At 47.2% G+C, this 21,685-nt stretch overlaps 1 protein-coding gene across 1 annotated transcript; it reads left to right on the plus strand.

Moving 5' to 3' along the window:
• The first annotated feature begins 690 nt into the window (after positions 1–690).
• On the plus strand, positions 691–21,454 carry LOC308123412 (uncharacterized protein). Its single transcript, XM_080485898.1, has 18 exons — positions 691–1,223; positions 5,249–5,285; positions 8,136–8,176; positions 9,126–9,195; positions 9,532–9,667; positions 10,413–10,557; positions 10,641–11,684; positions 12,243–12,317; positions 12,865–13,045; positions 14,556–14,817; positions 15,581–15,751; positions 15,838–15,896; positions 16,777–17,000; positions 18,431–18,465; positions 18,544–18,736; positions 19,611–19,708; positions 20,236–20,718; positions 21,026–21,454. The coding sequence occupies exons 1-17, from the start codon at positions 1,142–1,144 to the stop codon at positions 20,341–20,343; spliced, it is 2,961 nt and encodes a 986-aa protein (XP_080342024.1). The 5' UTR covers positions 691–1,141; the 3' UTR covers positions 20,344–20,718; positions 21,026–21,454.
• Positions 21,455–21,685: the final 231 nt, after the last annotated feature.

Below are 21,685 nucleotides of genomic sequence, written 5' to 3' on the forward strand. Positions count from 1 at the left end.
CTGGAACATTCTAGAGTTCTGAAGAGTTCGAGACTTCCGTAACGTTTTAGCGTTCTGAAATGTTCTAGAATTCTGAAGAGTTCTAGACTTTTGGAATGTTCTAGAATTCTGAAGATTTCTAGACTTTGGGAATGTTCTAGAATTCTGAAATGTTCACGACTTCTAGAACATTGTTGAAATCTGGAACCTTCTAGAGTTCTGAAATGTTCTGGCATTCTAAAGAGTTCTAGACTTTTGGAATGTTCAGAGTTCTGAGATGTTCTGGGATTCTGAAACGTTCTCATGGTTCCTGCGATGTTCTGGACATCTGGAATGGAATTCTGACACGTTCTAGATTTTTGGGAGACATTTTAGAATTCTGAGAAATGATAGAATCCTGAAACACTCTTGAATTCTGAAAAGGTCTAGACTTCTAGAATATTCTAAAATGTTCAGATATTCTCTCATTTTGAGAAGTTTTGCAGGAGGTTATAAACTTCTGAGAAGTTCTAGATCTCTGACATATTCTAGACTTCTTTGACATTATACACCTTATCATATCTGAAGTAGTTTTATGTTCGGTTTGTCGTAGTTAAAGTTTGTTTTACCACCTGATACAGAGGTTAATATTTAATCTGGTGGTTGGTGACGTCACGCGGCTGCAGCGCGTGCGGCTCCGCTGGAGGAAGAGGAGGAAGAAGAGGAGGAAGAGGAGGAGGAGGAGGGGGTAAACAGGGAAGCTTGGAGAAACAAACTCTTCATCTGAAGCCGGAGCGGCTCGGCTCGGCTCGGCTCGTGAGGCCGTCCTGTGCGCACCGTGCCGGGCTGAAGAGTCTGCGGGCCCGCGGTGCGGGGCCCCGGCGCGAGGGGGACAGTTGACGGTGCCTCGGCTCAACTTGTCCCGAGTTTAGTGCGGCTCGCGGCGGATGCTGGTCACGACAACACGGCGGAGGAGGAAGACGGTGAACTAACGACCGAAGAGCGGGGAATTCCTCCGGGAGTAAAGTGGTAATTCCTCCGGGAGTAAAGTGGTAATTCCTCCGGGAGTAAAGTGGTAATTCCTCCGGGAGTAAAGTGGTAATTCCTCCGGGAGTAAAGTGGTAATTCCCCCGGGAGTAAAGTGGTAATTCCCCCGGGAATTGAAGGCGGAGGACGAGCAGAAATGGCCGAGGCTCGGACCGAGGAAGAGGAGGAAAACATGAGGAGGGAGAACCGGGAGCAAGTGGTCCGACGACAGCCCGGAGGTAACGACAACTACCACTAATACCCCTTTAACTGCTGTGTGTGTGTGTGTGTGTGTGTGTGTGTTGTAGTTGTTTGTGTTGTGTGTGTGTGTTGTTGTTGTGTGTTGTAGTTTGTGTTGTGTGTGTGTGTGTGTTGTTGTGTGTTGTAGTTTGTGTTGTGTGTGTGTGTGTGTTGTTGTGTGTTGTAGTTGTTTGTGTTGTGAATGTGTAGTTTTGTTGGTGTGTGTTGTAGTTTGTGTTGTGTGTGTGTGTTGTTGTTGTGTGTTGTAGTTGGTTGTGTGTGTTGTTGTGTGTTGTAGTTGTTTGTGTTGTGTATGTGTGTGTGTGTGTAGTTTTGTTGGTGTGTGTTGTAGTTGTTTGTGTTGTGTGCGTGTTGTTGTTGTGTGTTGTAGTTGTGTGTGTTTGTGTTTTTACCTGCGTTATAGTTTTTGTTTGTAGTAGAATTGTACTTGTTCATAGTAGTTTTTATCTGTGTATGTTGTAGTTTTTGTGTTTGTAGTACTGCATGTTTTGTTAGTGTTTTTATTGGTGTATCGGGAGTTTTCATGGTTGTTTCCAATGTCTTATTTTTTTCTTCAAAGTTTTTCCGTTGTTCTCCTGCTTGTAGTAACTTTAGCTCTTGTGAGACGCACACAGAGTTGTGGTGTGTACCAGTACAGGTTCTAGAGTACTTCGTGAAAATGGGCGTCGCCTTGAAGACGAGAGTCTTTGAATCAAGGAGTCACATTTGGGTCAAAGTTCAGGCGTCGGCGCGAGTCTCCACCGGGTTATAGTTTAACACACACACACACACACACACACACACACACACACACACACACACACACACACACACACGTTTAGAGGTAATGATACGCCACATTACCGCCTGTTTTTCTGTGGTTTTAAAACTCCCGCTGGTTAATTTGGCTTAAAAGCTGCTCTAATAGCTCTCACTGCCCTCGGCCCGGGTCACTGCCCTCGGCCCGGGAAGTTCTTGTTTTTGTCTGCGTTTATTGGATTATTGGTTTTTGTATGTATGTATGTTTATATGTATTTTACCAGCTTTTCTTTAAAAAGTACTCACCCGAATTGCATGAAATTTTAAGGGATGATTTGTCGTCATCCAGGAACTAATCGATGAGATTTTGGGACGTTAGCGGCTAAACGTTTCTGAATAAATCCGCAAAAACCTGCTAAAAACGGTCCCATACAAAGCGGATGAGAGAGGCACCTCATGGAGATCAGCGTCTGTTGCCATGGAGACGCTTCCTGCTCAGGAAGTAGCTACCTGACAGGCTAGTTGGGTGTGTGTGTGTGTGTGTGTGTGTGTGTGTGTGTGTGTGTGTGTGTGTGTGTGTGTGTGTGTGTGTGTGTGTGTGTGTGTGTGTGTGTGTGTGTGTGTGTGTGTGTGTGTGTGTGTGTGTGTGTGTGTGTGTGTGTGTGTGTGACACAATAACTTTGTTCAAGGTCTAATTTGCACAACGTTTTTGCAATTTCGCCGTCAGTACTTTTTGAAAACAACTCGAAAACCGGTTGGAAAACGGCTAAAGCAAGTGTCAAAAAGCGGCTCAAAATCCAGTCGGAAAAGTGTTCCAGAACCAGTCACAACAAACTCTGAACCCGGTTGGAAAGCGGCTAAAACAAGTGTCGACAAGTGGATCTGAATCTGGTCAGTAAGTCGCTTGGAAACCAGTCGGAAAGTTGTTCGAAAAGCGCGTTGAAAACTGTTCGTAAAGTGGCTCAAAATCCAGTCGCAACACAACTTGAAAAGCGGCTTAAACTAGTGTCGTAAAGTGGCTCAAAATGAAGTCAGTAAGCAGTTTAGGAACCAGTTAGAAAGAAGCAAGAGGAAAAAGTGGAAAAGCAGCTTGGAATTCCGTCGGAATGCGGGTCAATCAAGTGTCGAAAAGCGTCTTGAAAAGCTGTTCGAAAAGTGGATTGGAAGCCAGTCAAAAAGTGGTTCAAAATCCAGTTAGAAAGCGACTCGAAAAGCGGCTCAAAAACAATTCCAAAAGTTCCTCCGAAACCAGTTGCGATGGGAGTCGAAAACCAGTTGGAAAGTGGCTACGAGAAGTGTCAAAAAGTGGCTGGAAAAACCGTCACAATGCAACTTGAAAACTGTTTGGAAAGCAGCTCAAAAACTAGTCGAAAAGTGGCTCAAAATCCAGTCGGAAGGTGGTTGAGAAACTCTTTGCAGCGCAACTCAAAAATCTGTCACAACACAACTTGAAGACTGGTTTGAATGCGGCTGTAACAAGGGTCGAAAACCGACTCAAAAACTAGTTGAAATGCTTTTCGAAAACCAGTGAAGGGGCTTGAAAAGTGGCTCAAAATCCAGTCGAAAAGTGCCTCAAAATCCAGTTGGAAAGCAACTCAGAAAGCAGCTCAAAAACGTTTCAAAAAGTTCCTCTGATACCAGTTGGAAAGCTGTTCACTAAAGCAGCTGGAAACCCAGTCGAAAAGCGGCTCGGTAACCAGTCAAAAAGCGGCTCAGTAACCAGTCAAAAAGCGGCTCAGTAACCAGTCAAAAAGCGGCTCGGAAAATAGTCAAAAAGCGGCTCAGTAACCAGTCAAAAAGCGGCTCGGAAAATAGTCAAAAAGCGGCTCGGTAACCAGTCAAAAAGCGGCTCGATAACCAGTCAAAAAGCGGCTCGGAAACCAGTCAAAAAGCGGCTCAGTAACCAGTCAAAAAGCGGCTAAAACAAGTGTCAAAAAGCGGCTCAGGCGGCGGTTGTAAATCCACTGAATTCCTCTTTTGAACAGTCTGAGAGCAGAAACCAACAAAACGGTTGGATGAAACAGACGCGAGTCGCTTTTGGAAAACGGCCTGAAACCGTTCAAAGTTTCTCCCTCTGACCTTTGACCTCCTTCTGACGACGTGCTGACTCGGCGCCGCCGCCTCCTCTTTGGTGTGTGACGCCGGCGGCACAAACATCTGGAAGCGGTAACGCCTCGGCCAATCACGGCGCCGCTTCCCGGGAGCTCTCCGCCAATCGCACGGCCGGCTTGGGCAGGAGTGGGCGGGGCTAGTGGAAAGTTTTACAGTCAGAGGAGAAGAAGAAGGGAAAGAAATAGAAAGTTGTGTATTGAGCAGGAGAAGAAGGAGGAGGTGAGTTCTGTTCAGTCCAACAGTTTAACTTTACGTTTGTCCGCCGAGCGTCAAAATGTTCCGACAGGAAGTCCACCGCGGTAACGTTGTGCGTAACTCCATGACAATTGCAAGTTTTGGAAAACGGCTCCCAATGTGGAACTTTTCAGGGGGAAACGTCTCCGTCTCCGTGGAACCTGGGGTTTTACGCAACTTTTGAAAAGGCGTCGTCTCCGTGGAGAAGGGATAAAACGCAACATTTCAAGCACTCCATCGCCATGGAAACGAGGGAAAATGCAACTTTCCGAAAACGCTCCGTTTCATGGACATGGGGGGGAAAACGCAACTTTTCAGAAACACTCCGTTTCCAGGGAAACGAGGGGAATTGCACCTTTTCAAAAGTTATCGATGGAAACGAGGGAAATCCCAACTTTTCAGAAACACTGTTTCCATGGAAATGTGGGCAAATGCAACTTTTCGAAAACTCTCCGTCAAACAGGGAAAGTGCAACTTTTCAAAAATGCTCTATGGAAACAAAGGAAAACCCAACTTTTCAAAAACACTCGCCACATTTTTTTTTGCGAAACCAAGTTAGCATCGCTAACGATAGCCAAATTAGCTCATATCGATGCTAACTAGCCTGTCAGGTAGCAGCATCACTGTGTGAAACACTGAGCGTCTCCATGGCAACAGACGCTGATCTCCTTTCATCTCCTCCATCCGCTTTGTATGGGAACATTTTCTGCAGTTTTGGGGGATTTTTTTCATTTAAAAAAAATTTGGTAGATATTTTTTGTTGCGACCATATTTGGTAGTTTTTTTCTTTATTCTTCTAAAACTTTGAGGCCGTATCTGGTGTGTCACTATTCTGCTGTGTTCTGCAGATCTCTGTGTTCTCGTCTGTTTCCGCCGCCATTTCTAATGCCTTTGTTTTTTTTATTCCGTCTGTTCTCAGGTCGGCCCGACAGACGTAAACCCGAACATCGGCACAGGTACTTCTCTTCTTCTCTTCTTCTCTCCGATCGGTATCGAGTCGGCTACACTTTTGAAAAGAGTTCAATCTCCCCCAGGCCGCGTTTCCACGACGACAGTTTCAGAGTGAAAACGTAAGAATGTCAGTCAGCGTCTTGGGGCTCCGTTGGCACGGCAACGGTGCTCGGAGTCGCTGGAAATGCAGCGTTTGGAAAACGGGGGTGGAGCTTTTTGAAAATGCGCATGACTTCCGTCTCCCTTGACACGGGAAAATGCATATTTTCAAAAACGCTCCAAATCAGTCTCCATGGAAACAAGGTAAAAAGGAACTTTTCGAAAATAGTGCATGTAAATGGGGGGAAGCAGATAACAAGGGAAAACTTTTCCAAAATGGCTCCCGAGGTGGAACCTTTTGTAAACACTCGGTCTCCATAGAAACGGGTGGTGGGGGGGGGGGACCAGCTTTTCGAACGTGCTCCGACTCTCTGGAAGATTTGAAACATTTTGAAAATATTCTTTTTGAAAATGGTCACACTCCATTTCCATGGAAACGGGGGAGGAAAACTCAACTTTTTGAAATTGCTCCAACTGTCTCTGTGGAAACAAGGTAAAACGGAACTTTTCAAAAATGATTCGTCCCTGTGAAAACAGAAATTTTTTTCGCCCTTCAGGAACTTTTCGAAAATGCTCTGACTCGATCTCCTTGGAAATGGGGGGGGGGGCTACTTTTTGAAAAAACTCTGTCTCCGTGGTAACGGGAGATAATGCAAAAAATCTGCTACTGTCGCTAATAACAATCCAACTTGATACTTTTATTTTGACAGTCACAGTAATAACAATCCAACTTGGTGGTCTGCATGTGTGTGTGTGTGCCTTCATTACTAAACAAACACCAACTAGTGGCCCAACATGAGAACTACATCGTTTTCAGCGTTTGTCGTGTCCGCGCTAACAGACATTGTTTTCAAAACTTTGCTGCGTAAACGCAAAACTTGGGTAAAAAGGATAAAAGGATAAAAGGATAAAAGGAAGTGTTTTCACTTGAAGGGCTGTGGCGAGAACGTGACCTGAACCCGGCTCCTGGATCCGTTCAGCCGAGTCCTCTCCGACTTTTCTCCTCCTCTGCTTGTGACACACTCCTGAAAGTATTTGGGCTGTTTTCTGGTTGGCATGGCAACCGGCTGGAGGACTCGCCGTGTGTGTGTGTGTGTGTGTGTGTGTGTGTGTGTGTGTGTGTGTGTGTGTGTGTGTGTGTGTGTGTGTGTGTGTGTGTGTGTGTGTGTGTGTGTGTGTGTGTGTGTGTGTGTGTGTGTGTGTGTGTGTGTGTGTGTGTGTGTGTGTGTGTGTGTGTGTGTGTGTGCGTGCGCTCTGGGGGGGGCGGGGCTTTGACTTTCTGCAGTTTGCACCTCGAGGACGGTAACTGGAGAATGACCGCGTCAGCAGTTTGTTCTTATTGTGGTCTGCAGAAAACACAGTGAAGTCTTTGTTTGTCGCCTCGTGAGGAAAACACCTCGCCGCTGGTGTTTCAACGTAAAAGCACACGGTTGCTATGGCGACGCCGCGCCCGTCTGCGTACGAGAAAGTATCAGGAATCGTTGTGAAAAGATCCTAGAACTCCAACTGGAATGTTGTTTTAAGAAAGTTTGTTCAACAAACATCAACGTTGTAGATGTTTGTTTGTTTTCTGAAAATATTTATCAGGACAGTTTGTGAGGGAGGGGGGGAGGGAGGAAGGGAGGGAGGGAGGAAGGAAGGGAGGGAGGAAGGAAGGAAGGAAGGAAGGAAGGAAGGAAGGAAGGAAGGAAGGAAGGGAAGAAGGGAAGAAGGGAGGAAGCAATAAGGGTAGGAGGGAAGGAAGCAATGAAGGAAGGAAGGAATAAGAAAGAAGAAAGGAAGAAGCCGGGTCGGGGCAGGACGCTGGTTGCGTCTGGCCTGTCAGTGATTTTCCAGTGTCGGGGGGAGTCATGTGTTCATGGTTAGCAGCTCGGTGGTGAAAGAAACAAAACAAAAACCAGTGGAGGACAAAGACTGGAGGAACGGAACTCCCCGGAACCAAAGGTTCTAGGGAGAACCAGTGGAGGAACGGAACTCCCCGGAACCAAAGGTTCTAGGGAGAACCAGTGGAGGAATGGAACTCCCCGGAACCAAAGGTTCTAGACATGGAGACCTGCTGCGGTCCAGGTGAGTCGGACCGCCGGCGGCAGAACAACGACCTCAGGTGGTTCTACACCCAGAATCCTAGAGGAGAAAGACGGAGCGACATCATCTGGTTATTTACTCACATCTCTGGTCAGACAGGGGAACCTTTAACTACTCTAACTACAGCGTCCACAAGTAACTACAGCGTCCACAAGTAACTGAAAGTGTCCCAGAGTAACTAAAAGTGTCCCAGTGTAACTGAAAGTGTCCCAGTGTAACTGAAAGTGTCCCAGAGTAACTGAAAGTGTCCTGAAGTAGTTGTGTTGCTTTAGCGTTTGAATTGTTTTGTCTTTCAAACTCTGGAGTTTGTTTTTAAGCTTGTTTTGTAATAATAAGGATCTAAGCTGTAAGTTCTTTCCTCACGGATCGTTTTGGACGGAGGTCTGACGGTGTCTCCTGACGGTGTCTCCTGACGGTGTCTCCTGACGGTGTCTCCAGTCGTTTCTGGATTCTGAGGCTTTTAAATCCAGTTTATGGCTGCGACTCGTCAACAAACTGGACCGCCCCGTCTCTCTAACCTCAGATTGAACTCATTCCACTTCTGTCCACTGTGTGGCAGCACTGAGTCGCGTCTCCTCAACGTCCTCACTCATGAAAACTGTCATTTGTGACGGGAGACAAATGAACGCGACTCATTTTTCTGTTGTTGTTTTTCTTTTCCGTCCCTGCAGCCAGGGCCCGCTGTCGTCCATCAGAGCCGCCATCAAGAGAAGTGAGTGTCTGTCCTCCTCTTTATCTGGAAAATACACATGAAGTACACAAAAACTCTGAAAGTCCCTGGAACACACGAGCCGATCACAGGACGCTCGCAGAAATGAGATTTCACATTAAAATGATCTGCTTTGATCAAGAAATGTTTATTTTGTAGATATTCTTCTGAAGCCAAATCTACTTTGAACAACGTTCAAAAGTACAAAAGTACACGTTTCAGGTGAAGAACGGGTTTTCCGATGACGTCTCATGCTAACGTCTTACTTCACTTATAAAACATGAAATATATTTTCTTCACTTGAAGCGTCGTGTAAACGACGTTTCAAGTTAAGAAAATAGATCAAAGCATCGTTTTTGTCTCAGGAAGTTTTTGAGTTTACCGGAGAAAATACCTCCTTTTTTGCATTTTTGTTAAAAGTTTCACGTTCTGTGAAAACGTGTCGTTTTCGCTTCTTTGTTTCAGAAAAGTTTTGTTTTCACACGACATTTCAGGAGACAGCGCATCGTTTTTGGGTTTTCTTTGCACAAAAGTTTGTCGTTCGTACGACAATGTGAAGCTTTGTTTCTGAAAAGTTTCACGTTTCCACGGCAACGGCAGAAACACTGAAGCAGTACCGGGGTCATGTGAACAGACTCTCAAATCTAAAGTTTTACGTTTTACCTTGAAACTGTTTTGCCGTGTAAAACTGGGCCGAGTTTCCAGACAGATTTCTTTTGGTGCCCAGTTTGGAAAGAATCTCGTGATTTTCCCACTTTTAAAAAGTTCAACGTGCCCATTGTTTCTACCGTCAGGACTAGTTTCCGAGTCGTGTTTGGTGTTTACATCCCCGCCAAGCCCTTTAACCTCATGTTGTAAACAAAGCAGCTGATTCTCACTTTTCCTGTTTCAAACTGCTGCTTGATTGTTTGTTTGTTTGTTTGTTTGTTTGTTTGTTTGTTTTTCCCATCAGCCTCCACCAGGCCCGTCTCCGTCTCCGAGACTGCCAGGGACCGGGACCGCGAGCGGGAGCGGGAGCGGAGGTGAGGCGGCGTCGGCGGCTCTTGTTTATAGTAAATAATCAACCTGTTTCGGCGCCTTGCTGCAGAGCTAACGTGGCGAGACGCACGTTCGCTGAAAACAGTGATGTCATGGCCCCGCCTCTCGACCTTTAACCTTCACTCGTCCTGGGAGCCAACCCGGTTAACTGTTAGCATTAGCGCCTTCTAACAGAGAGCTGCAGGGCGTTTAGCCTCTTTAATCCTGAATTAACTCAATCCCACTGTTAGCATTAGCGTTAGCACCTTCGCGGCTATAAAGCGAGCTAAGCTCCCGGCGGTGGAAACGTTGGACTCTGTGACATCTTGTATCATTTCCAGGCGTCCTGAGATCACCATCCTGTCCGCGGAGCCGCTGGCGTCCACTTCCTGGTTCCCCGGCGCCTCCGGAGGGTTCCCGCCTCCCCCTCCTCCTGCCGCACAGATCTGGGGAGCCTCCATCCCCCCCGCCGTCCAGGTGGGCTGTCGACACTTTTCACACCGTTTACGCGACAAAGTTTCAAGTGAAAACGCAGCGTTTCAGAAAGGTTTCTCGTTTACACGGCAGTTTTCCACGGAGGCGGAGGATTTTCATAAAGTGGCCTTTTCCCCCATTTCCATTGAGGCGGAGTTAAAGCGTTTTTCAAAAAGTTGTTTTTCCTCATTTCCATAGACGCACAGCATTTTCAAAAGTTGCGTTTTCCCCCATTTCCACGGAAACAGAGTTGGAGTATTTTTGAAAAGTTGCATTTTCCCAGCATTTCCACTGACATGGAGCATTTTTAAAAAGGTGTTTCTCCAAGTTTTCATGGAAACGGTAATCGAAGCATTTCGAAAAGTCACGTTTTCCAACATTTCCACAACAATGGAATCGGGGCATTTTCGTAAAGTTTCCCCCTCCCCCGTTCCCATGGAGACAGAATAGGAGCGTTTTCAGAAAGTTGCGTTTCCCTGGAGTCGGAGCATTTTTGAAAATTTTCATTTAGATGTCTCTGTGGAAAACATTTTCAAAAAGTTTCATATTTTCAAAAAGTTTCAATTTCCAAGGTCTCCACGCAGTTAGAGCATTTCCGAGAAGTTCCACCTTCTGAGCCTTGTTTTCAGAAAGTGTGGTCCTCTGTGGCTACGAGCGTCGTCGTCATGGAAACTGACTCTCTAAATGATGGAAAACCAAAAACAATGTCCGCCGGTGAAAAGACGCTTTTCTTTCTTCTTGTTTTCAGCCGCCGCCTTCGTATGAGGAGGTGATCAGGGAGAAGACGCAGGAGCAGGTGGTCCTCCCCTCTTCGTCTCCCTCCTCTTCATCGACAATAACTATCGCCACGCAGACCGACGCGGGAGCAGCTCCCGGACCGCCGGAGTCGCCAGGTGACCGCCGAAAGCTGGCGACGTTGTGTGGCGGCACGTTGAGTTCTCGCGCTTAACGGAATACGTTCCGTTTGTGTTTGCAGTGCGACCGCCCGTGAGACCGCCGCGGCCGCCTCCCACCTCCCCCTCCGGGCCGCCCCACGTTGGTGACATCACCCCCGACCAGTCGCCGCCGCCACCGCCGCCGCCTCGCCCCGAGACGGTCTCCTCTTTCCCGCCATGCTGTGACGTACTCGGTGACCTCTGCTCACCCTCAACCTCCCAGACGGACCAATGGGATCGGCGCCCCGCTGAAGCGGCGCTGTGCCCTCCCGCCGACCCCGTCCCGCCGGAGCGTCCGAGACCCCGCCCCCGCACCAAACTCGCCGCGCGGCCCGCCGGTGGCGAGGTCAGGGTTCAAACTCTGGTAAAACTACGAGAGGACGGCGCAGCCACGTTGGCCGCCGCCGCCGCCGAGGCCGCCTGCACAGGAAGTGACACGCGTCAGGGGAGGTACCTCCAGGAGCTTCTGGAGGCCTTCAGCGCAGACGACTGGGGCTTCCCTGATCGCCACGGCGACAGCAGCGGGCCCAGCCAATCAGAGAGCGAGGAGGAGGAGGAGGAGGAGGACATGGCGACTCTGAGAGCGAGGATACAAGCGTTCGAGCAGCAGGCGACCGACGGGAACGGCGGCGTCGTAGAAAATCCCCCAGACCCTTCAGCCAAACCCGAACCTCGGCCACGCCCCCGTCTCCAGGGGCAACCTTCCAGATCCGCCCCTCCCGTCATCGCGCCCAAACCCAAAAACCTCCCGTCTGCCGCGAGGCCGTCCAGCAAGGTATTCTGGGAAGACGGTGGGAAACCCCCACTGACCCCGAAGCCCCAGCTCCCCCTGGACACACCCATCCCCGCCCCCAGGCCGCCTCCCCCCAAACTCCACGCACCCGGGACTGACTCCGCCTCCGACTCCGCCTCCAACCCCAAACCCCCGCCCAGACCATCCGTCACCCCCAGGGCCAGCGTGTTGGTCTCTCCCCAGAACAGGAGCACCACAGACGGGCACGCGACCCCGACTCTGCCCCCGAGACCCTCGGCGGAGGTCTGCGGCGCCGCGGCGGCCCGGACAGGAAGTGAGGAGAGCCAGACTGGTGAGTGTCGCTGTGGTGGAGATCGGTACGGAGAAGCTTCCGGAGCTTTCAAACACGCCACCGCCATTTCTGGTGAAAATGCAAAGGAGTCGGTGAGAACGCAACTTTTTGAAAAGCAACTCAGGAGGCAGGACTTTTTAAAAACGTTGCTCCATCGTCCCCGTGGAAACTTTTTTTGGAAATGCTCCGACTCGTTTCCATGGAGACGGGGTAAAACGCAACTCCAAAATGCATGTCAGCGGAAATGGGAAAAACACAACTTTTCGGAAACACTCCGTCTCCATAGAAACGGGAAAGAGCAACTTTTCTGAAGCGCTGCTCCTGGTTCTGGTCATGTGACCACGTTGGTAGTAACTAGTTCTTCTGCACATGCTCGGTAGAGCCAATCGGAACAAAGTTTCCTCTGTGGTGTCGTGTCTCCCCAGTCCATGTTCACCTGGCACTCTGTGCTTTTATTTTGACAGTCACCGCAATGACAATCCAACTTGTCCTCCAGAGTGTCCCTCTACCAACACTAACGTTTAGAGCAAAGTGTAAATTTAAATAACTGTTTTTCAGTGAAAGCGGGAAGCGTCCGGCCCGACGTCCCGACCAAGCCGCCGGCCGCGCTGAGCTCGCCGCGCAGGGCCAGCGGTAAGAGAGCGGATCTGCACCGGCAACCTAACCACGACACTTCACACAGACGTGTGTGTGTGTGTGTGTGTGTGTGTGTGTGTGTGTGTGTGTGTGTGTGTGTGTGTGTGTGTGTGTGTCCTGAAAGAGAGTGTGTGTTCTGTTATGCAATGAGGCTTGCCAGAGAAAAATGCTGTGATTGTGTGAGTGAGAAAAAAGCCTCCACTGTTGTTGAGGGTTTAACGGATCAGAAGTGTGTGTGTGTGTGTGTGTGTGTGTGTGTGTGTGTGTGTGTGTGTGTGTGAGACTAATAATAATGATTTCATCACTAGTAATTTGTGTAACTCGGTGGTATTTGTCAGCTCACAGTTCACCCATCCCGCTCCCTCGTTAAGTATTGAAGTAGTATCCACTGTACTCTCCAGACTGTGAGTCGCTCGGTGTTTTGGGTCAACAAAAGTTGGTCAACTTGTCAAACTTTCCGTTGCTCTAAATGAAGTGAGGCAACGCCACTGTCAACGTTAAACAATTGTACAACGTGTCCGACGCCGTTTCTTCTCGCCGACAGGTCCGACCCCGAGCCCGACTTTGACCCCGACCCCGACCCCGACTCCCGCTCCAGCTCCAACTCCAGCTCCAGCTCCAGCTCCAGCTCCAGCTCCAGCTCCAGCTCCAGCCTCCAGGAGGGGCCCCTCCAGATCCCAAGCTCCCAACATGGAAAACCACCCTGAAACAGCTCCACCTGCACGGTGGGAATTCAGGATGGAACAGCATCCAGATTATAGAGCATCTTCCTCCTCAAACATCATAACATTATAGAGCATCTTCCTCCTCTAACATCCAGATTATAGAGCATCTTCCTCCTCAAACAGCATAACATTATAGAGCATCTTCCTCCTCTAATATCCAGATTATAGAGCATCTTCCTCCTCAAACATCATAACATTATAGAGCATCTTCCTCCTCTAACATCCATATTATAGAGCATCTTCCTCCTCTAATATCCAGATTATAGAGCATCTTCCTCCTCAAACATCATAACATTATAGAGCATCTTCCTCCTCTAACATCCATATTATAGAGCATCTTCCTCCTCTAACATCAGATTATAGAGCATCTTCCTCTAATATCCAGATTATAGAGCATCTTCCTCCTCAAACATCATAACATTATAGAGCATCTTCCTCCTCTAACATCCAGATTATAGAGCATCTTCCTCCTCAAACAGCATAACATTATAGAGCATCTTCCTCCTCTAACATCCAGATTATAGAGCATCTTCCTCCCCAAACATCATAACATTATAGAGCATCTTCCTCCTCTAACATCCAGATTATAGAGACTCTTCCTCCGCTAACATCCAGATTATAGAGCATCTTCCTCCTCAAACATCATAACATTATCGAGCATCTTCCTCCTCTAACATCCAGATTATAGAGCATCTTCCTCCTCTAACATCCAGATTATAGAGCATCTTCCTCCTCAAACATCATAACATTATAGAGCATCTTCCTCCTCTAACATCCAGATTATAGAGACTCTTCCTCCGCTAACATCCAGATTATAGAGCATCTTCCTCCTCAAACATCATAACATTATCGAGCATCTTCCTCCTCTAACATCCAGATTATAGAGCATCTTCCTCCTCTAACATCCAGATTATAGAGACACTTCCTCCGCTAACATCCAGATTATAGAGCATCTTCCTCCTCAAACAGCATAACATTATAGAGCATCTTCCTCCTCTAACATCCAGATTATAGAGCATCTTCCTCCTCAAACATCATAACATTATAGAGCATCTTCCTCCTCTAATATCCAGATTATAGAGCATCTTCCTTCTCTAACATCCAGATTATAGAGACTCTTCCTCCGCTAACATCCAGATTATAGAGCATCTTCCTCCTCAAACATCATAACATTATCGAGCATCTTCCTCCTCTAACATCCAGATCATAGAGACTCTTCCTCCGCTAACATCCAGATTATAGAGCATCTTCCTCCTCTAACATCCAGATTATAGAGACTCTTCCTCCTCTAACATCCAGATTATAGAGTATCTTCCTCCTCAAACATTCAGATTATAGAGCGTCTTCCTCTTCTAACATCAGATTATAGAGCATCTTCCTCTTCTAACATCAGATTATAGAGTGTCTTCCTCTTCTAACATCAGATTATAGAGCATCTTCCTCCTCTTCGTTCCTGGTGGAACATAAATCTTCCTCTAAAACGTCCAATAGTTTGTTTTTGTCTCTCCAGGACATCAAGTGTGAAGCTCCTCCCTCTTCGTCCTCCACCAATCAAATCCCACCCCGGGCGACCGCCCCCTCCGGCCTTCAGCTCCGCCCCCTCCGCCAACCAGACCGCCGCTTTGTCCAAACCAGCCGACGCCCCGCCGGCCACCCGGGCCTCGCCGCCTCGGTCGTCTCCCTCGCCCGTGACGGCCAATCACAAAGCACAGAAAAGAGGCCCGCCGCTGCCGCCCCGCCCCCAACCTGGACACCCGCTTTACAGCGCCGCGGTAACGGCGCAACTTCATGAGCGAACAACCGTTGATGAAGATAAATAATAACAAACTAAACGAACGTAGTCAAAAACACAAAACTGTATTTTTGATGGATACTTAAATGTTCTGGAAACATTCTGTGTTAGTTTATGAAAATAGTACCGGCGTACCGATACCACTTCTTCAAAAGACAAGTACTTAGCTACTTGCCAATACAGAGTACCGATACCAGTACTAACCATTAAATACTTGCCAATATTGATACTGGTACTAATCTTTAGCTACTTGCCAATACAGAGTACCGATACCAGTACTAACCATTAAATACTTGCCAATATTGATACTGGTACTAATCTTTAGCTGCTTGCCGATACAGAGTACCGATACCAGTACTAACCATTAAATACTTGCCAATATTGATACTGGTACTAATCTTTAGCTGCTTGCCGATACAGAGTACCGATTATATGTAACTAAACTTCAGCTACTTGCTAAATAGTGAGTACCAAAACAAGTACTAACCTTTATCTAGCTCCCAATACTAAGCACCGATACGAGTACTAACCTTTATGTAGTTGCCGATACAGAGTACCGATACAAGTACTATAGTATCTATCAGTACTGATACCAGTATCGGCATCAATACCAGTAGCGATATCGGTGCTTCCTGGTATTGGCATCACTTTCCTAAAATTTGAAGTAAACTGAAGATGGTACTCGAGGAGACCGCCGCTCATTTCTCATTCTCATATACTTCATATTTTTATTTCTGCACCAGAAGCAGGAAGTGCTGATTGTCCTGGACGACCCAAGCCCCGCCCCCTCCGAGCATCCCCCGGTGGGAGGTAGCCGCCTGACCGCTATCATCAAGCCGTCGGAGAGCCTGCTGGACCCAGAACCCGTCGATCAGAAAGCCGCCTTGGAAGACCTCGGCCCGTCGGACTCCCAGGTATCGACGTGGCGTGGGGAGGTTATTGGGGGCGGAGCTTCCCCCTGAACACAGTAGTGATTCGTTGATCCTCTTTAACCCTCCAGTCCATCCTGCCTGTGCAGCCCATCGAGCAGAAGGAGAAGCCGGACCCTCCTCCTGTCAGGTGAGTCGCACGCAAACTCGCCGTGGTTCCGTAAACCCAGACTCCCAGTCCATTCCGGTGTTCTGCTCACAAGTGAAGATCCGATCTGTTCTGTGAGCGTCGCAGAACCAACGTTTTCACAGCAGAACCAACGTTTTCACAGCAGAACCAACGTTTTCACAGCAGAACCAAGCCTCCGTCATACGAGGCACCAGATCAGATCGGTACCTGATGTCTTAAACCCTTTACGTGGGGACGGGGCGTTTTCGAAAAGTTGCATTTTACCACGTTAACACAGAGACAGTTGGAGCATTTTCAAAAAGTTGCATTTTTTTCCCCTGTTTCCCCTGTTAAAGTTCTAGCCGTTTTGAAAAGTTGCGTTTCCCATCGTTTACACTGAGTGTTGGCCCGTTTTCAAAATGTTGCGTTTTTCCCCGTTTGCATGGCAATGGAGTGGGAGCGTTTTTAGAAAGGTACGTTTTCCCGTTTACACAGCGACGGGGCATTTTTGAAAAGTTGCGTTTTCTCTCCTCTTTACAGAGAAGGAGCATTTTCAAAAAAAAGAATTGTTTTCCCCTTGTTTACACACAGGTGGGTTATTTTCGAAAAGTTTCGCTTTCCCTTGGAGACAGTGGAAACAGGGAAAATGCAAGTTTCTGAAATTGCTCCAACACCGAGATGGTGTTGATGCGTTTTCTAAAAGTTGCGTTGATTTGACCAAGTTAGCGAGTGTAGCGCCTCATGATACTTCAACCATCTTCCAGCGTCGTCAAGGAAACGCTACAGCCCGTATTTATTTTTATCTTCTTTTCTTTGTTTTCGTGAACTGCCCCTGAGTAGGAATCCGACGCCACAGCAAAGTTTGTCGTAACGTTTCGTGTCCCTCCGGTGTTTCCCGCAGCGGCCCTCGCTGCGTTGCCACTTTCGACTACGACGGCGAGGAGGAAGACGAGCTCACCTTCTCCCAGGGCGACGTCATCGCCCTGCTGGAGCTCGTCGACCGGGACTGGGGGCGGGGCCAGATCCACGGCAGGGTGGGACTATTCCCGCTCAGCTTCACCGAGGTGGCGGAGGCGCTCGGGCAGGACGGGCCCGACCCAACCGGCCAATCGCTGGACAGCACAGGTGAGCTCTAGAAGCCCCGCCCCCTCGAAGGTCGGGGTTTGAACCCGCGGGCGAAATGCAAACCGATTCTGATTTTAAAAAGTTTCCTTTTACCCCCATTTTCATAGGAAAAGAGCATTTTCAAAAAGTTGCATTTTCCCTTGTTTTCACACAAACAGTGTTGGAGCTTTTTCAAAAAGTTGCTTTATTCCCCGTTTACATGGAGAAGGAGCATTTTCAAAAAGTTGCTTTATTCCCCGTTTACATGGAGATGGAGCATTTTCAAAAAGTTGCTTTATTCCCCGTTTACATGGAGATGGAGCATTTTCAAAAAGTTGCATTTCCCTTGTTTTGACAGACGAAGTGGGACCTTTTTTGAAAAGTTGCGTTTTCCCGCTTTTTCATGGAGACAGGGTTGGATCTTTTTCGACAAGTTGTCTTGTTCCCTGTTTCCCTGCCAAAGCTTTTTCATAAAGTTGCGTTTTCCACTGCTTTCACGGAGACCGAGCATTTTCAAAAAGTAGCATTTTCCCCTGTTTACATGGAGGGAGCTTTTTCACAAAGTTGCATTTTCTCTCATTTTTACGGAGCTTTTTTTGAAGGTTGTGTGTTCCCCAATTTACATGGAGACTGAGTCGGATCATTTTCACAAAGTTGCATTTTCCTTGTTTACATGGACATGGAGCATTTTCAGAAAGTTAAAAACAATAATCCAGCCAACTGCTGCACAACCCAAAAAAATGTCCACACATGTAGACGCCAGGTCCTGGAAGGTTAAACAAAAAATCTAATGCCCACGCTTGTGGACACCAGGTCCTAGAAGGTTAAACAAAAAATCTAATGTCCACGCTTGTGGACACCAGGTCCTAGAAGGTTAAACAAAAAATCTAATGTCCACGCTTGTGGACACCAGGTCCTAGAAGGTTAAACAAAACATATTGTCCACACATGTGGACACCAGGTCCTGGAAGGTTAAACAAAACATATTGTCCACGCATGTGGACGCCAGGTCCTGGAAGGTTAAACAAAACATATTGTCCACACATGTAAACGCCAGGTCCTGGAAGGTTAAACAAAACATATTGTCCACGCATGTGGACGCCAGGTCCTGGAAGGTTAAACAAAACATATTGTCCACGCATGTGGACGCCAGGTCCTGGAAGGTTAAACAAAACATATTGTCCACACATGTGGACGCCAGGTCCTGGAAGGTTAAACAAAACATATTGTCCACACATGTGGACGCCAGGTCCTGGAAGGTTAAACAAAACATATTGTCCACACATGTGGACACCAGGTCCTGGAAGGTTAAACAAAAAGGCAAAAATGATGCGTTTTCACTTGAAATGTTGTGTAATCAGGGTCTGGAATTTATTACAATTGATGTTAAGGATTTAGATTCACACCGACTTCCTGCGTGCGACGTTTCTCATCTTCGTTTCTCTCCACAGCTGCACCGAAGACGCCGCCGGCCTCGAACTCGGAGGTGTGTAAACATCAACAGTACTTACTGGAGCGATCTTGAAAAGTTTTTCGCCTCGTTGACGATTGACGTCTCTGTAAGGTTCCAATGGGAACCGAGGCGGAGGAGTGGGACGTGGCTGTCTTCGACTTCCCCGGTCAGACGGCGGAGGATCTGTCCTTCCACAAGGGGGCGCTGATCCAAGTGACGGAGCGCGTCGACGCCGAGTGGAGGCGGGGTCGACTGGACGGGAGGGAGGGGCTTTACCCGGTGGCGTTCACTCGGCCGTGTCAGGGTATGAAGATTCCCCGAAAACAGAAATCTACTCGAGAACCAAGTTTTCCAAAAAGAGCCAGAGTATTTTTACAAAGTTGTTTTTTCCCCCATTTACATGGATTTGGAGCATTTTCTCAAAGTTGCGTTTTAGCAAATTAGTGTTTTCCCGTGTTTACACAGTGGGAGCGTTTTCAAAAGGTTGCATATTGTTTTCCCGGTTTTCACAGTCAGAGTGTTTTTGAAAAGCTACATTTCCGAAAAGTTGCATTTTCCCCCTGTTTACACGGTCGGGAGTGTTTTCGGAAAGTTGCATATTTTTCCCGTTTACACGGAGTCGAGTGTTTTGGAATAGTTAACCTCCATAGTATTGGGGGAAGTCTAATCGTTTTCGAAAAGTTTAATTGTCCCCTCCGTTTACATGGAAATGGGGATAAAGGCAGATTTTCCAAAACACTCCGAGCGGGAAAACATGACTTTTCCAAAAAGTTCAGTGTCCCTGTAAATGGGGGGAAACAAGCGCAAATTTTCAGAAACACGCCACGGTTTTGAAAAGTTTTGACAAGCAGCATTTTTGAACGAGATGGAGATAGAGCATTTTTGAAAAGTTGCATTTTCCCTTGTTTACATGGAGTTGTTGTGTTTTCCAAAAGTTTACTTTTCCTCGTTTCCACTGAGTTGGAGTGACTGTAAATGGGAAAACACAATTTCTCCAAGTTTTTGTATTTTACACAAGTTGCCCGTGTAAACAGGCGAGAGCGCAACTTTTCAAAAAAGCCCAGTCTCCATGTAAACAAGGGTTAAATGCGAATTTTTCAAAATGCTCCGGCTCCACCTTCATGTAAACGTCTCTAACTGCGCCTTCTCTTCCTCCTTCCTGTTCTTCCTGGTTCCAGCTCAGCCAATCGGAGGCCGGCAGGCGGCGGCGGCTCGCGGCTCAGCCAAAGCAGTGTTCGACTTCACTGCCGAAAACGACGACGAGCTGAATCTCAAGGTGCGTGAAGACCAGACGACCCCCCCCCCCAACCCCCAACCCCCACCGTCCCCCCCCCCCCCCCCCCCCCCCCCCCCCCGCCCCCCCAAAACCACCTGTAAGAGATCGTCAGGACGAATCCAGTCAACGTTTTGCACCTCTGTCGCGAAAACAAACAGAAAGTACAACAAAATACTCACTTAGTACCTAGCTAAAGGTATTAACTAACCAAAGTACTCGTATAAGTACTCAGTATCGGCAAGTAGCTAAAGGTTAGTACTCGTATCTGTACTCAGTATCGGCAAGTAGCTAAAGGTTAGTACTCGTAGCTATACTTAGTATTGGCAAGTAGCTAAAGGTTAGTACTCGAATCTATACTTAGTATTGGCAAGTAGCTAAAGGTTAGTACTCGTATCTATACTCAGTATCGGCAAGTAGCTGAAGGTTAGTACTCGCATTGGCAAGTACTTAGTATTGGCAAGTAAAAACGCAGGATTGAAGGTGGTATTTTCCAGGAGGGCGGAGCAACAGTTTGTTTTCCTCTGCAGGTTGGTGACATCATCACACAGGTGGAGTTGGTGGACGAGCAGTGGATTCTGGGAGTCGTGGGCGGGAAGCGTGGGATCGTGCCTAAGAACTACATTTCCCTCGCCTGACGGACATTTTGTTTTTCCCCTTCCTCTGTGCTTCCCTCCTCTTCTGAACTTTACTTTTAGTTTTTTTATTTTGCCTTTAGTGGATCAATTTCTGCTTCCTGTTGTTTTAGGAATGAAAATACTCAAATGGACCAAATTAACCACCAAAGTACAACTGAGTACTTTTCTAGATTCATTAGAAATTCTGCTAGTTTTGGTCCAAATGAAGGTTTGAGGAATAACGTTCCGTTTGGGCCGGGCCCGGAGTGCGTACTGTCGTCTCCTTTTCTCACTGGAGTCTTTCTTTTTGACTTTTTTTTCGCAAAGTTTCAAGATTTTATTTTTTATTTTTTTTGAAAATTGCAACGACGTGCCGAAGAGCGCAAAGACTGAAAGGTGGGTACACTGATCCCACCAGGAGTACGTCACAACACTTTAGTATTACACCAATATAGCATTTAGCGTTGCAGACAGAATACTTTTATTTTGTAATATCTTCACATTTCCTTCATGTAACATGCTCTTACTTCGTACAGTGCATCTTTCAAATTAATTCAAAAGTAATCCCCATGAAACATTTTCGACAAATTCCCACATCTCGATTCTGATTTGTCTTCGTCGCAGTACTCGCAGTACTCGCAGTACTCAACAACCCGTTCCTTCCTACATTTCTGTTACTAACTCTAGTTTGCTTTCCTTCCAGGTGACGGCTGCAGGTTAAAAGTGGCACGATGAAAGGCCACCAGGTGGCGCTGCAGGTTTATCTTATGGAGACGGGAAGGAGAGGAACTATTTGACCGATGGACGGATCGATGGACTATTTGACCGATGGACGGATCGATGGACTGGAAGTGAAAAAAGGTGTTTGAAGATGAAGATGAACCGTCATCATTCGTCGTTCTGTCGTCCTTCTCTTTTATTTTGCACTTTAAAGCTCGGTGAACTTTTAGAAATGTCCCGTCATTTCAGCGCCAGCAGGTGGCGCCACAAAGAGACTGAAGTGTCGCGGTGCCACATTTTGAACCTGTTAGACTGGTACTGGTACTGGTGTGTGTGTGTGTGTGTGTAATCCCTGTTGTAAACAAACATTCCTGCTTTTTAATCCAAATAAAACTTCCAGTCTTTCTTACTGATTTAAGTTTTATTTTCTTTGCGTTTCGTTCACAACAAAACAATGAGGTGATGCTTTATCTAGAATAATCCAGATTATTTCCTCAGAATTTGAGTGAAAATACCCGTTATGACTTCCCACATTCCAAATTGTTTTATTTAATATACAACGATGACAAAAAGAAAACTTCTTCCCTAAAAGATCCTCGATCTAATCTTGAATTTAAAAACGTGACGTAGAACAAGTGAATTC

Source organism: Lipophrys pholis (genome assembly GCF_963383615.2).
Source record: "Lipophrys pholis genome assembly, chromosome: 18".
Taxonomy (NCBI): Eukaryota; Metazoa; Chordata; class Actinopteri; order Blenniiformes; family Blenniidae; genus Lipophrys; species Lipophrys pholis.

Coding starts and splice junctions, on each gene's coding strand:
- LOC308123412 (XM_080485898.1), top strand. CDS start 1,142: ATGGCCGAGGCTCGGACCGAGGAAGAGGAGGAAAACATGAGGAGGGAG. Junction 9,668..10,412: donor CCATCCCCCCCGCCGTCCAG/GTGGGCTGTCGA, acceptor TCTTGTTTTCAG/CCGCCGCCTTCGTATGAGGA. Junction 18,737..19,610: donor GTTCACTCGGCCGTGTCAGG/GTATGAAGATTC, acceptor TCCTGGTTCCAG/CTCAGCCAATCGGAGGCCGG.